The sequence below is a fragment of the Mus caroli genome, chromosome 1 (genome assembly GCF_900094665.2).
Source record: "Mus caroli chromosome 1, CAROLI_EIJ_v1.1, whole genome shotgun sequence".
NCBI lineage: Eukaryota > Metazoa > Chordata > Mammalia > Rodentia > Muridae > Mus > Mus caroli.
The window spans coordinates 73,067,342-73,083,003 of record NC_034570.1 but is presented as its reverse complement, the minus strand read 5'-3'; the positions used below and the strand labels follow the sequence as shown (position 1 = coordinate 73,083,003).

The 15,662-nt window shown below is 45.9% G+C and overlaps 1 protein-coding gene across 1 annotated transcript in view; it reads left to right on the top strand.

Annotated features, from left to right (window-relative positions):
- The first annotated feature begins 601 nt into the window (after positions 1-601).
- Wdfy1 (WD repeat and FYVE domain containing 1) overlaps positions 602-15,662 on the top strand; it is a 49,548-nt gene continuing 34,487 nt past the window's right edge. The window contains exon 1 of the mRNA XM_021169465.1: positions 602-807. Coding sequence (XP_021025124.1) covers positions 671-807 — 137 coding nt within the window. The 5' untranslated portion in view covers positions 602-670. The remainder of the gene's footprint in view (positions 808-15,662) is intronic.

Below are 15,662 nucleotides of genomic sequence, written 5' to 3'. Positions count from 1 at the left end.
TGGTGCTGGGTGATTTGGAGAAGGTTTAAGGAAAAAGGAAACAGGAAGTTGGCAGGAAATGGTGGTGTTGGGGGGCGGGCAGAGGTAAATACAAAACTGTATATTCTAACTGGAGGAGAAAGCTGTAACTGGGGGTGGGGGTGGGGAGATAGTCACAATCTCCTGAACAGAAAAGTGTTCCATTGTGGTAGTTTGCACAATGTTAACGATCATAGAGTAGAATTATGCATAGGCTATGAGCGTTTGGATGATGGTACCAGTCCCAGCTCCCAGGGGGAGTTGCTTGTGTGTGTGTTTTCTTCACCTTTTAACAAGCCTGGAATTGGGGTGTGTCTTTCAAACAATGGCTTCTTAGGATGGATGCAGTGCGATACTGTTTGAGGGGCAGGTACTTGTGTTCTGCTACTGCTCAGCTCAATCCGTTTCCGGGAGAACGATTTGGCTTTTTAACCTTCACCAAGGTCCTGTTTTTTTTTTTTTTTTTAGGGTTCCTTCCGGGGTCACAGAATTATTACTGTGCGGCTTCACCAAGGACTACGGGAATCTGCGGCAGTGCTCGCGAGCTTACGGCGGCGTGGCGCACACGCGGCTGGGTTGCCCTAAGCAACCGGCGCGTCCCCGCCCGGCGGTCAGCTGATGGGCCGCCCGCGGGGGAGGCCGCGGCTCGAACATGGCGGCCGAGATCCACTCCAGGCCTCAGAGCAGCCGCCCGGTGCTGCTGAGCAAGATAGAGGGCCACCAGGACGCCGTCACCGCCGCGCTTCTCATCCCCAAGGAGGACGGCGTGATCACCGCTAGCGAGGACAGGTAGAGTCTGGGAGCACGCGGGGGCCGGGGCTTGAGGTGGTGACGACCACGAGGCGTGGGGATCGTGGGGTCCGCGATTCTGCCTCCCTTCTTGTTGTCATCCCGGATGGAGCGGCCACTCTCTCTCCCACGTCCCTGTAGTCCACCGAGATCCTGGTGCCGTCAGGCGGATCTGTCTTACTCCCCTAGCCTGGGACCTATCCCCCTCCGCGCGCCTTTAGTCTTCGGAGCCCCAACAGCCCCAGACCTTCCCACTGAGCCCTTTCAGTCCGGAATCTGGTTCTCCAGCGCCCCCTTTATCACGGGACCCCGACCCACAGACTCTTCTGTCCCTGGACCCCGTCCTACAGCGCCATAAACCACTGACCAACCCTCCAGATCCCCTCCAGTCTCGGGACCCCGTTCCACAATTCACCTCCAGTCTGGGACCCTGATCCACAGGGCTCATCCCGCTCAGGACCCTGCCTATAGCACCCACCCATTCTGGGACCCCGGACCTCACACGACCTCTCTAGTCCAAAGTCTTCCTCTAAAGGTCTTTAGTTCTGGACCTTCGCCACACCATTCTAACCTGGGACCTAGTCCCTCCATCTCCCCATCCTGACAGAACCCCTGTTCCCACCGCTGGCTTGCGGTCCAGGGTTCCCAGTGCACACCCCTGCGAGTCGGTACTCAAGTCCTAGCTTCTAGCTCGCCTCTTGCCCCGTTGCCGCCCGAAACCTGTCCCGTGGTGCTGCTCCAACCTTTGCCCCCTGTGCCTTCCTGGCTGGGGTTTACCTGGTGCTCCAGAGTTCCTGGGTTCTTCTGGGACCGTTCCAAGTCCCAGAGGACTAGTAGCTAATTACCTTGGGACCTGGTGCGGCTGTTTATTCCTTACATGGAACCCCACAGGCATTCACCTCTTCCAATTTGTTTGGGGGTTGAGGTTAGGTTGTATACGTTCCTGTACTTCTCCTGGCTTCAGGGTCAGTTTGTTTGTTTGTTTGTTTTAACCATAACTGCTAGAACTATCTGAACTCTTACTGATCAAATAGTTTTCAATTTTTGTACAAAAAGTGATTAGTTCTTTAAAAGACCAGATGCACTTATTTTAAAAGGAAAATTTATTTACAAATAAGTAATTTTATTTACAAGTAATTTATCCCCACAAGTAGGAAACAGAAAGTCATTTACCACAAGACTAAAACAAGCCATTATCAATGTTCCTAACGTAGTTCTGCCGGTCACTTGCCACGCTTCAGAAAAGATTCATTTGGTCCAGTGACTTCATTTTACCCAAGAGGGAACCAGAGCCACGAAAGTGTTACTAGTTTCTCTGAGTCGAGGAGCTACTGAGGAAGAATGCAACCCAGGACTTGTCATCTGCCCTCTGGCTTTCAAGGCAGTATAAAGTGATTGGAGAAATAGCCCATGTCTTAAAATTGTAGCAAGTTTGAAACCTTAAAGGGTTAAAAAGGAGGTTGAGGGAAACAGTTTACTTGTCTTAAGCAGTGATAGGCCCAAGCTGGAAGGGCTTTGGCCAGCACATCTACATTTCTCTCTAAGCTGGAGGCAGAGGCCAGCCTTTTGTGTGGGTGAAATGGAGGGCTGCCCTGTATGGGAAAGGGAAACTTGAAGCCCCCAGCTCGGGGCTGGGCCTTTGTGTTTGGCTTTTGAAGGGGCTTAGTTGGGGCCTTGTTTTCAGGTAGTGAGCTTGTTTTGTTCCTCCAGTTTACCTGTAACTGAGCTGGAGGTGGTGTGGGACTGCTGGTATCCTTGTCTGGCTGTGTGAAACAGAAGTGGTCAGGGGAGAGTGGGAACCTGAGACTGGAGAGAAGGGAATGTAAGCCAGGCAAATAGCAGAATAATGGTATTTGTGTGATGCAAACAGAATTTAGACAACAGCTTATTAGAGTCAGCCAGCTTTATTTGGTAAAATATTTGATTTGTGACTCATGCACGTTGGGTAAATTGCCGAATATCTGAGATTTACTGGGTAGGAACAGTGCTAATAAAGATTTTATGAAAAGTGATTACTAAGCTGCTTCTTGACACAGATGTTCAGGGGCGTCTCGGACCAGCCAAGTTTTTACTCCTGCTCAACTATCCTGCAGGATCCCGTCAGATGATAGGGCCACCAAGGAGTTGCTACTGAAGGCTTCGGATGTGTATTTTGTAGGTACCACAATTCATGGAATTTAATTCAAGTGTGGGCTGTGAGTTTTGTTCTTGATGGTCTCTTTCTCTAAACTGTCCTATTTATCATACTTGTCATTCATTCATTCATTCATTCATTCATTCAAGAACACTATTTCTATTGGGTGTGAGGTCCTGGGGATAAAAGAGGGATCAAAAGCCACAGTGCCTGTGCTCATATAACTTCTGATTTATTGCTCCTGATAGCCCTTGACCTAAGGAAGCCTGTATATATGCCTGAGGACTTAGAACACTGGTCTCCCTCATTCAGCCAAGGCTATGCCACACATGCCCTCTCATTTGTCTCCACCATAACTATAAAGGCAGATGGCATTAAAACAGCTCTTTGTAAGTGCTGAGCAGTTTACCAGGGACGTGGCTCTGTGTGCTCAGCTCACCAGATGCTGGGAAGACACAGAAAGAAGAAACTGCCTGGGCTGGATTCAAGAGCTATCTGCGGGGATGCAGGGGCCGTGGCTCCTCATGCATGAAGGAGTGGCTTATAGAAGGGAAGTTGCTTGTACCACTTCCAGGCAGAGGGAAAGGATGGAAGGGAATATGAAGTGGTGAAGAACTCTATATGTTTTAAAGTGAGCAGAGTGGAAGGTGGTCTGGGAGGCCATGGCAGTAAAGGGCTGAGGCCTGGGAAAGAGCAGTATCTAGTTTTGGAAAAGATTTTTGGTATGGCTCCTACTTAGGAACTGGATTTTGTTTTGCAGTCAGGGACAAACTTCTAAAAACACAAGCAAATGATATGATCAGAATTTATGTTTCAGAAATGGCAATAGTTAACCCTTAGAAAGCCCTTCTCTACCAGTGCAAAATTGGTCTGTGTGTGTGTGTGTGTTACTATATCCAAGGTCATATCCCGCTCATGAGAACAGTGCGGTCCATTTCCCTGATCAGCAGTTCCAAAACTCAATACATTTTCAAAATAAGAAGTGCCTGGGTATGGACATTTTCTCGAAGCTCTTTTGGTACTAAAACTTGATCTGACTAGATGAACTGTTTATAGTCTTTATTTATCCCGTGCACTGTGAGTCTTTGTCTGTTTCACTGAAAAGGTAGCAGCAGTTGAGGATGCCCTGTGATGTCTTGCCAAGAACATTATGGAACATAAGGTAAATATACCATATTCTGGTGGCCATCGGACAGGTCAGAAACCCGAGGTACAAACTACACTGAAGTAATTACCAAGACCACAGAGCTAGTAAGTGGTAGGACTGAGGGTTTGAACCCAGTTCTGCCACTTGACGCCCAAGTTCTTTTAGTCATAGACCTCTGTGCATTAGAAGAGGCCAGTCGAGGCTGAGTCAGTCAGCAGGTGACTGCCAGCAGCAAATACAAAGTGACAGAACTCACTGTTCGCCATCAGTGAGCCTTCCTTCTTACTGATTTCAGGATTAAAATAAATGGCTTCCACCTTTTTAATGAAACTTGGCAACTTGTGCTTTGATACTTACAAAAGAACCTTTTGTGTACCTTTATTTGTGTGTGCAAATAAGCTATGTATGAGTGTGGGTGCCTGCATTGGACTGTGTGCCTGGGGCAGGCAGGCTGAGCTTCCTCATCAGCTCTTTCTTCAGTTTGCTTTTTACTCAGAATTTCCTGTAGCCCCGTCTGGCCTTGAATATACTGTGCAGCTACGGGAGACCTTCAACTCCTAATTCCCCTGCCTCTACCCCCTATGTTAGGACTCTGGGCATGTGCCACCACATTTTTATTTATTTATTTAAAAAAAATTTTTTTTTGAAACAAGGTCTCACTCTGTAGCCCAGGCTAGGCCAGAACTGACCTCAGCCTCCTGAGTGCTGGGACTGCCGTTATGCACTACCACAAATCTGCTTAGGAAAAGTGACTGAATATTTATAGCAGGATCCAGCTAACGTTAATTTATTACAGAAGAGCTACAGGGAACGAGGATGTCCTGAAAGGAAAAGCTAAAGAATCAAGGGGCTTCCTGAAGTCGAGGCCCACTTTTCCAGAGTCTCTGCCAGCGGTTCCACCATCAGCGGTGGTCCCTGGGGAACATTTGAAATTATGTGCAGTCACTTCAGCAGGGCAAAAGAGACTGCTGCCCTGTGGGCCCATGCCAGGCCCACAGCTCAGCATCCTTCAATGTCAGGGTGACTGCTCAACATCCTGTGGTACGTGGACCCCAGTCCCTAGTCTCTCTGCTCTTTAGAAAGCGTTTCTCAGGCTTGAGTGTTTATCAGAGATACTTGGAGCTCTTGGCTCTTGGACTCCACTCCTGGAAGTTCTGATTTTAAAAGTTCAGTTGGGGGGCCCTGAGAGGGCTGGCATTGCTGTCAAGTTCTGAGGGATGTTACTAAAGCTCCCCGTGCTTTAAGCACCATTGGACAAGAAAGGGATGTTGTACACCAATCACTGGAGGAGAATCCTCTTTATACTTCCTCTTATAATAAACTTATTTTTAAATTGTGTGTGCACTGTGAATGCAGGTGCCCTTAGAGTTCAGGAGAAGATGCTGGACCCATGGGAGCCGAACTCCTATCCTCAGTATGTGCTCTTAATTGCACTGCCATCTCCCCCTTGACCTCCCCCCCTTTCAGCATTTTGGATATATTTCCCTAGAGCTATTTTTCCATATACCTACACCCTAACAAGAACTCTGCCTGTCACTGTCACAGAATGCCTGAGGTAGGCAACTTGAAAGAAGCAATGGCTAATTTGGCTCCTGGTTGTGGTCACTCAGCCTTGTTGGCTGTGGACCTTTGGCAGGGCAGTGTGCCATTGCAGGGAAAGCATAGCGTGACACAGGAAACTGAAAATTCCAGTGCAGACTGGAAGGTAAAGAAGAAGACACAGGGATAGGTCTTTCTATGCTCTTCAAGGGTACACCCCCACCTCCGATGGCTTCCTCCAACCACATCTGTGCTAAGGCTTCCAGCACCCCCTAGAAGCATCGCTAGTTAGGGACTAAACCATTTAGAAAAGTACCTTTAGGGGGACATTTACGATATAAACCATGGAGCTGGGGAGGTGGCTTAGTGGGTAAGAGTATTTGCTCAGCAAACATGAGGGCTGGTTCAAATCTCTAGCTGAACATAAAGAACTGGACATGATTGTGTGTGCCTGTAACCCCTGGTTGGGGGACACAGACAAGTAGGTCTTGCACACTCACATGTATATACCACACACACACACAGCATAACACCCAACCAACCTCCTATCCCATAAACTCAGACCACACCGAGCAGCTGAGTATAATCTACCCTCGGAAGAGTATTAATCTACCTTCCGAAGAGTATTGTCAATGTGGATAATAAGGCTTAATTGGGGTCCTAAACTTTCAAACTAAGAACTATTTCAGCTGTGAGTCAGTAAAACATTGCTGTCTTCATATTTGAGGAAATGAAAGGAAGACCACCATCAAAGCAAGTTCAGTGGTAAATTTAAGAATTGGAGTCACAGCAATTACAGTCTGGCCTGGCTAAGGGCTGGAGGTGGGGTGGAGTGACAGAAGCCGAGATTGCCTGCAGGTCAAAGCTGAGTTGTCTGTGAGACAGGAGGGGCAGATTCCCCAGACACATGGCTGTTTTTGGACTCTGCTAGGGCTGCACAAAAGTGCAGTCAGCTGGTGAAATGATAGACGTTTTCAAAGATGCATGCTCTTGCTATAAAGCTCTCTGGCTGAGTAACAGCTACAGACCTGCTATCTTCATTTTGACAAGGTTGGAGATGAGCCTTCTTTGTTTACTACTGCCACAGGAGCCTGCAAGACCAGCATTGATTTCTGTAGGAAACTTGGGTTTCTTTGGCCTAAGTCAAGCAATTACAGATCTGTGTTTTCAGGTGTAAAAGAAAAAAAGAAAAAAAGAAAAAGAAAAAGTAAACAAAACAAAAAAACAGAACCAACTTTTAAATATTCTTGTAGCATTTTTCTGTCTCAACTTACCAACTCGCTTGATGTATTTGTTGCCTCTTAAACACTTTAACTTGTTTTTTGAGACAGTCTCATGTAGCCCAGGCTGGCAGTTAGCTGGTGACCTACTGATCCTCTGGCCTCTGCCTGAGTTCTGGGATTACGGGCATATGCCAGCAAGCCAGGTTTCTGCAGGGCTGTGGATCATCAAACCCAGGCATATGCTCTTGTCTGGCAAGTACCCTACTAACTGAGCAATGTCTCCAAACCGTTTTTGAACACTTATAAACATATTAAGATGGTTGATAGGAAATTTTCTGTATCTCCTAATAGTTTATGGGGACTGACTCTAAACCCAGGTTTTTAGATAAAATGCTTAGAAGGGAAATCTGCTGTAGGTGGAAGGAATCCTTATCCAGAGGGGTTGTCATTCAGGACTGAAAAGTGGATCCCATAGTCTGTGGTATTTGACACGCCGAAGAGTGAGGCAGCCGGAAGTGCAGAGACTCTCCGGTGCTTTTTAATAGTGTAATTAAGAATGGAGGCTCCAGGGCTGGTGAGATGGCTCAGAGGTTAAGAGCACTGGCTGCTCTTCCAGAGGTCCTGAGTTCAATTCCCAGCAACCACAAGGTGCCTCACAACCATCTATGGGGGGAATCTGATGCCCTCTTTAGGCGGGAGGATGTATATGCAGCAGAGCATTCATTAAAAAAATAAAAAAGAATGGAGGCTCCAGTCCGGCATGGTGGCGCAGGCCTTTAATCCCAGCACTTGGGAGGCAGAGGCAGGCGAATTTCTGAGTTTGAGGCCAGTCTGGTCTCAGAGTGAGTTCCAGGACAGCCAGGGCTACACAGAGAAACACTGTCTTGAAAAAACAAAACAGAATGGAGGCTCCAGTGATAGACTGCCAGAGTTGGAATCCAAGTCATGTGACCTTGGACGCATTACTTTAGCCCCTTTGCATCATGGTCTCCTCAGCTGCAAAGTGCAGATGTAGTGTCTACCTCTTCAGATCTTATGAAGAGCTGACAGGTTGATAACATGAGGGAAAGCACTTCGAACTGAGCCTGGCACAAGGGCCAGCAGCTGGCAGCTCATTCCCATTTAATTTAATTTCCTTTGTCATCAGAAGCTAAAAACATTCCTGCCGTGAGTGTGTGTGTGTGTGTGTGTGTGTGTGTGTTTGTGTGTGTGTGTGTGTGTATGGGGGGGATGCATTCCTGTGTGTATGAATAAAGTGAAATTTTTTTCTTGCTCTAAATAAGGCACTAGCATTTGGGAGTCAATTACACTCTTATAGCTGACTTTGAGTCATACCTTGTCTTTATTTCCTTATTTGGTCAAGTACAAGCCTTTTCGGTCATCTTCATGTCCCTCGTAGATCTCTCCTACTATGTCAGAGAACCCCAAGATCAGGACTCACTCCTTACCCACAGCCATGGCACATTGTTACAGCATATGTGTAATGCATGCAGGGAAGACAGGAAGACACCAGACCAATTTTCTGAGTGTCCTCTCTGGAGTGACACAAGATGTGCTAAATGCCTCCACTGTTGGATTATGTGGCCCCTTATATTTAATACTGTTTATCAGGAGTTCAGCAGAGACGGTGTGCCAAGCATCCCTAGGGCTAGTTATATGCACACCCTCTCCATATCATGTACCACAATTCTGGAATCTGGAAAATACAAACAAGTGTCCAGCATAAACCATATATTTTGTACAAACACTAAAACAGGATAAGCCACTCTTTTGAGCAAGGGAATGTTGGGAACCTTCTAAAATTCAAGGTCAGAGACACCAGCTGAGGGCCAGCCTTGAGGGCAGGGCAGCTGTCTCAGGCCTGACTCTGCCATGCGTGCCTGTCCATCTTCATCTCAGGCTTGTCCTCATCCCTTAGCCACTGTTTAACCTTGATGCTACAGCAGCCGCCACGAGCAGTTCCATTGCTCTGAGCCCTGGGATTCCATCCTTGAATCTGTCTTGCCAAACTGGTGTCCTCAAAATGGCTTTTTACAGTATCATTTCCCTGTGTATGATCTTTCATTAACAATGTGAGGGAGGCATCATGTCTAAATAGGACACAGGGAACCTTATAACTATTCTCTACCCGACTTTCTTTCCGTGCCTATTTCTCACTTCTCAGTGGTTCTTGCCAGTGTGTTCTCTGTCCCATCCAGGTCTGACACCTTTCCCCACCTAATGCTGTGGCTCATGTGCACCCTCCTCAAGCCACTCTCCTTCCCTGCTTCTCTTTCGGTTATGGAATAATTCTTCCATCTACCCTCGCAGCCTTTCTCAGCCTCCTCCTAACTAGCAGGTACTAGCTGCTGTTGTTTGGATTGGTTCATCTGATCCTCCCATGTGGCCAGTACTTCCATGGGTCATAGCATCATTGGGTTGGTTGACAGAGACTCACATCACTGTTTTGTAGGCCCTTCCCCCTCTGGGTGACTTTAAACCCCTGCAAGCTCTCCCATAGGAACAAAGTTGAATTGTAACAAATGGTAGTGGTTTCTAGAACCCAGCTGTTTATCTTTCCTTCCCTCTGTAAAATGCACTTAGCAAATTGTTTTGAAAGTCAAGAGAGCATGAATGTGTACTTACTCACTTTATGGAGTGTTTTTTATACTTCATGATGAAATATTCTCTTTTGATTTTTTGAGACGGAAGTTCTCCATGTAGACTAGGTTGGCCTCAGACTCACTATTTACCCCAAGGATGGTCTTGAGCTTTTAGTTTCCTTGGCTCAGCCACTTTGGTATTGGATTACACGTGTGAGCCATCACACCCCACATATATGTTGCTTCGGCTGGAATTCAGGGCTTGCTGCATGCCAGGCAAGCATCCTACCAATTGATCTCAAAACCATCTTTCTGATTTCTCATTTTTTTCATAAACCACACACAGCTTTATTCAGAACAGTTCCCTTTAAGATCAAAGTGAACTTGCAGCTGACTTTCTTATATAGACTTTGGCTGAAAGGTCACCTCTCAGGGCAGCTTCCTCTTCTTATCTCATTTTTTTTCTTTGCCTGCCTGCAGGATCGTCAGTCACCTGAAAAGGCTTCTGGGGAAACCAGGGTGTCATGCACACGTGCGCACGCACGCACACACACACACATACACACACACACACACACACACACACACACACACGTGCTTGAAGTCATTGTTGATGGGGAGCATTTGGGAGTACTAGGTTACAGTTGGTTTGTAGAAAATACCACTTGGACTGGCTTTCCTGGGTTACTTGGTACCCTCAAAGGGCCTCCTTACTACGTTTCCTCCAGCATTTCCTACCTTGTGTGCTTGACTGATTTCCTCATACCTAAGGGGGAAGTTGTTTGAAGGTCTGGACTTTGAGGGGTACAGTTTTGTTTCATCCATCCTGCTCCCACATCCTGAGTTTTGAATGTAGCCCATCTTTCTCTGTTCCCACAGATCTGGCCTCATGACATCCTTCCCTGTGAACACACTTGTCTTTACTCACCGAGGGCTGGCCTCTTCCAGTGCTTAAAACAGTGTAAAGCTTTACAGCAATGTGTGCAGTGCTGGTTTGATGGAATCACTAAACAAACCAATAAAGGACCAGAGAGCAGAATTTACCACTAACTGTGCTTACTTGGGTTAGTTTATTAATCATAGGTGTCCAGACAGCTCTGCCAGGCAGTGGGAGAGCTCAAGTTTTTTGTTGTTTGTTTGTTTGTTTTTAACCCTAAGAAAGAGTATTCCGTGGACCCATGTTGATCCCAGCCTGTCTAGATTATCCCTGACATCTGGAGTTTGAGCTTTTCCTTAGCACAGGAGTCACACCAAATCATTTTAAAGATTACATCTGGGCTGGTTTCTCCAGCCACACAGAGAACCCACAGGAGGCATTTCAACCACGTGTCCATGGTTTCTTGGGGATGGGGGATGCTGCTTGTTGGGGTGGTGAAGGTTCCAGAGTCCCCAAGAGCTGTCTTCTCTGTATGGAATCAGTAGGCTGTGAGACCGGGTCCCCACAGACCCTTGAGCTCTTCCCTGCTCCTTTCTCTAGCACAAGCCAGTAAGTGCATTCTTCTTCCCTCAGCCAGGCCAAGCCCTCTGAAAGCCAGGCCAGTTCCTAGACTTTTGGTTTCAAGATCCACTCAACAACCGTTCACTGTTTTGCCTCCCTGTTACCAAAGGAGATACTTTGTTCTCCAGCGGAAATGAAGAGGTCAGAGTTCTAGCAACTTGGTTGGAAGGAAATTGCTATTTATTTGATAAAGGCCGACTGGAGTGAGGATGATATCATTCCCTCTTCCTGTCAGGCTAACATCTTAGTGTCCTCGAAACCATCTTAGGTGCCAGAGTTAAATATTTTTATTCGTATCCTCCGGAAGTACAGTCAGACTAGGACACGATACCCTTTGTCATGGTGGCAGAAGTGTTTAGAGTGTCCCAAGTCTCAGAGTCCCAGCATCTCTACAAGAGGTCACAAAAATCAGCTTTCTAACCAATTACTATTTATCCAGTGTTTAATACAAATTGGCACCTTGGACTAATTTTGTAGCAGATTGTATATGCTGAAAATTGCTTTATAATTAACTGGTTGAACACTACCTAGTTATCAGCCTAAAATTAGAAAATGATTAAATTGCTTTATACTGTTTGTCTTGGGAAGAAAATTGGTGAAATTGGAGGTGGGGTGTGCTTGACTTCGGCTTCTTCAGAAATATTTAAGTGCCATTGGAGATGACATATGGGCACGTGCTCTTCAGGGTTATCATTCAGGTATCCTGTGTTCTGGAAAATATGTAACACATCCAAATGTATATCCTTACGGGCACTGCTAAATTAAGAATCATACTGATTCTCCTAGAGGCTTCCTGAGAGCCGGTGCCTTGAAGAAGAGAACTGTGCTTTGTGTCAGCCTTTGTTCTTACTCCAGGGTGGTTTACAAGGAGGAGAGTTCATGGGCTTCGTGATTCCCTAATGTGTATTTTAACCTTGGTTGGATTAAGTCTTTGACAGCATCTGAGAAGACTGGAGGAAAGAAAAGTGAGCCCTCCTCTCTGATCCTCCAGTGTGCCTTTCTGTAGATCGTAATTGATCTCCTTTCTGTACATCATAGTTGATCTCCTTTCTGTACATCATAGTTGATCTCCTTTCTGTACATCATAGTTGATCTCCATGGTATGAATGCTTAGCTCTGACCCAGGCTGTGGTGTTGAGTCTGCTGTTCACAGGAAAGTAACAAAACACACATAAGCCATCTGTATTAGTTAGCCTTTGGTATGTCCAGACCCCCTCAAAACAGCGGCTTAGAGCAGCAGGTGTTTCACTGTCATGAGCTGTAGGCCAGTGTCCTCGTTTCTCTGACTCAGTTAGGCTCACTCATGCTTGTGACCAGCCTGTGCCTCAGCCACTGGAGAAGTAGCTTGTTCCAGACTTGTCAAGGGCAATTCTGCAGGATACCAACCCCCACCCCCAGCACACATTTCCTGTTACGTTTCATAGCTCCTCCTGGGCAGGAAAGGCCTTTCTCAGAAGAGCCCCACCATCACTTCAGACACCCTGTTGGCTGTTATAGACACCAGGTAGCCTTCCAAGAGGAGTCAGAAAGAGAGGTTCAGCCCCCATGGGAAGGCTGTACAATCAGATAGGAAAGGGCATGGAGAAGGAAGGGGTAAAGAGTTGGAGCACACGTCACACACAGTTACCCTCCACAGACTCTTGATATCATATTTTATGCAAGGTCCAGCTCAGTCTACACCTTGAGGTAGTGAGAGGTTTTATTAGAATCACCATTCCATTTTATCACAAAAATCAGATTTTCTTTGAGGTTTGGAGCTCACGTCTAGTTCAACATAGATCTTTCTGTGCTCAGAATCTCTTTTAAAGGGGGCCCTCCCCCACCCCCAAACACACACACTATTTAATGCTTTGCTGAGGGTCATGCAGGAGGAATGACAAATGTCTTTAAAACTCATGGAATGCAGCCCACCAGTTAGCACAGCCATGATGGGTGGAACGGTGAGGACCACAAGTCCTGAGGACTTCATGCTGGTATGGAGTTCTGCCCTGCTTGCTGCCCTCACATCCCTCTTAATCTAAGAATTGTCTGTAAACTCTAAGGGGCTTCCAACCCCTCACTGGGCAGTATCACTGGTACTCTGAATAATAGTGCCTGATCTCTTTCAGGCATTGCTGCTGGAGCAGATTAATGATTCAGCCACCATCGTAGGTAAGAACTTAGATTGTCAGTAATGACCACCACCCTTAGAAAACATTTGGAAAAATAAAGTTGGAAGTGAGGCCAGATTAAGATGTTTTTGCTACTGGCTTTGATGTAGAAAATCTTGGAACAGTTTGAAGTTCAGAAAGGCACACTCTTAGTAGTTAACCTAGGGACTGTGATGAGGGAACAAGAACAGCGGCAGCACTGGCTGACCGGACTCCTCACTGAGGCTGGACAGGTGATGATTGATTCCTTATATCTATTTTTGCCCTCAGCTTCCTGATACTATATAATGCTGAACAGTAGATACACATTCTGAGGATTTAAAGTAGGCATGACTGATTTTTATATACAAGTTTAGACTTGTTATTCTTTTAAGATTCTTATAAGATTACTTTTAAAGACAAATAATAAAATAATTAATCCTTTGTAACTACAAATTGCTGTCTGCAGTAAGAGAAATCGGCTGAGAAACCTCCCTTGCTTGCTTACACTTTGTTAATCTAGAACAAGTTGCTTAGTTGTGGGTTCTTAGGAATCATTTGTCTTCTTTACCTGCACCACCTAATGTTATTTCTTATAAAGGCATTGGGGAAGATACTGCTTTTTCACAGTCATTCGCCAGAAGAAAACTAGTGTGATCGCACTGGAATTTGTTTCTTCCATCCATCAACTATGTGTATGTATGTGTGTGTGTGTGAGGTTTGTGGGAGAATGTGTTAAAACTGTTCCATCCATCAAATCTGTATGTATATGTATGTAAAGCTTGTTTTACATCATGTTTGTGTGTGTTCGAGCTTGCTCCATCCACCAACTCTGTGTGTGTGTGTATGCACGTGCCCTCTCGCACTCACATGTATGTGTAGGTATGTATGTATGAATATACATGAAACGCTTAGAGCCTGCTTGTTGGAACTTCGTTCTGTCTACCCACCAAGTAATGTGTGTGTGTGTGTGTGTCTGTGTCTGTGTATATGTGTATATATGTATATGTGAAAGGCTTGGAGCCTGCTTGTTGGAGCTTTGCTCCAGCCATCCAGTGTGTGAATATGTATGTGCCTGCCTGTCTGTCTGTCTATGTGTATGTATGTATTTGTATGTGTGAAGTTACTGTAGCTTGTCCTTGTCTCATCCTTTCTCTGTGTATGTGTGCACGTTTGAATTTTCTTCCTTTTCTTCTCTCTAATCGATGGCTGCCATCAGCTGCAGCCCTTGTTGCGTGTTATCAGCACCAACCCCCGTCACCTGCCACCAACACTGATTCTCATGGCAGTCGCCATACTTTGCTGGTCTTTGGCGATGCTTCATCCTCCTTTGCTTAGGAGTTAATGCTTTAGCAGGAAATATATGGAAATTTCTGGAAAGGCTTGTTTACTTTTTAAAAACTATACAAAGCTGCTTTTTAAAAATTGAGTTGTATCTTTTATGAACGATTTTGTACAAAAAGGTTTACCATGTAAGGTTTTTATCATCTTTTAGTAAGAGCTGGATAAAATTGGACAAGGCAGCTGGGTAGAGTCAGACAGTGTGTTGCAGCTGCCATATTGGCTTGTATTTTTAAAGATGGCTTTCTGCTTATTTCTGTTCCCTGAAGCATAAACTGGAGATAAAGATGTCCACCATCTTTGCCACAGAGTAGCTTGCTTTTTGCAGATCATGAACTTTTCAGGAATACCTGTGTAGGTCTAGAAAGCAAGAAGTCTATATCTATGTAGTTCAGTGCTTTGAGCTTACAGGAGCTCAGCAGAGACAATCTTAGAGGGTCGAAGCTTATTGTCTTACATCTTTCAGCCTTTTGGGGGACCCTCCTGCCCAGCCTTCTTGCATCTGGTTTCTTAGGTTTTCTCTGCGAGCACAGTGTTCTGCTCCTTTGGGATTGATCTTATCTGGGCCCAGTCTATTCACAAACCTCTAGGGGTTCCTTCCATTTCATGTCTCCTTGTGGAAGCCAGAGTCCCTTTCCTGATCTGTAGTGGCCCTCCGGAAATGTGACCCCTCATAGACTCAAGGATGTCCCCGACTCCCAAGCCTGTCCTAAGAACAAGTTCTCTTTGATGGCCAGTAGACCACTGAGTTCTAAGTCCGACACATAGATATCTCTAGAGTAGTCTTGTTAAGAAGGGAAAGTGTCCGTCATTTACTTGAAGTTGCCTGATTCTTGTGCCTGAGGCTGCAAACAGCTTAATCCTTCACTCAGTTTGTACTCCTCAGCCTTGTTTGCTCTTAATGGTGGGTGATGTTGTCAGACACATTCTTAAGGCATGGAGTATTTTTGTGTTTGCTATTTTAGATAACTACACTTGAACACAAAGTAAAATCCAATCCTGGTGCTCATTCCAAAGTGTGTACTTGTGGGTTTGCCAGAAGGTCCCCATGGGCTCTGTGTTGCTGGCCTCACATCCTAACAAGGATCTAGAGTCAGTGTTGCTCCACAAGCGTCCCCTCCCCTCACCGTCTATCCCTGATTAGTCAGCTTGGTAACTGCAGAGCCGGAGAGTGTGTTTATACAGCTTAGTGATATAACTTTAACTCAGCTTTTTAAAGGAAAACTGAGGATTTTTGGTCTAAAATATGGGTCAGTAGATAA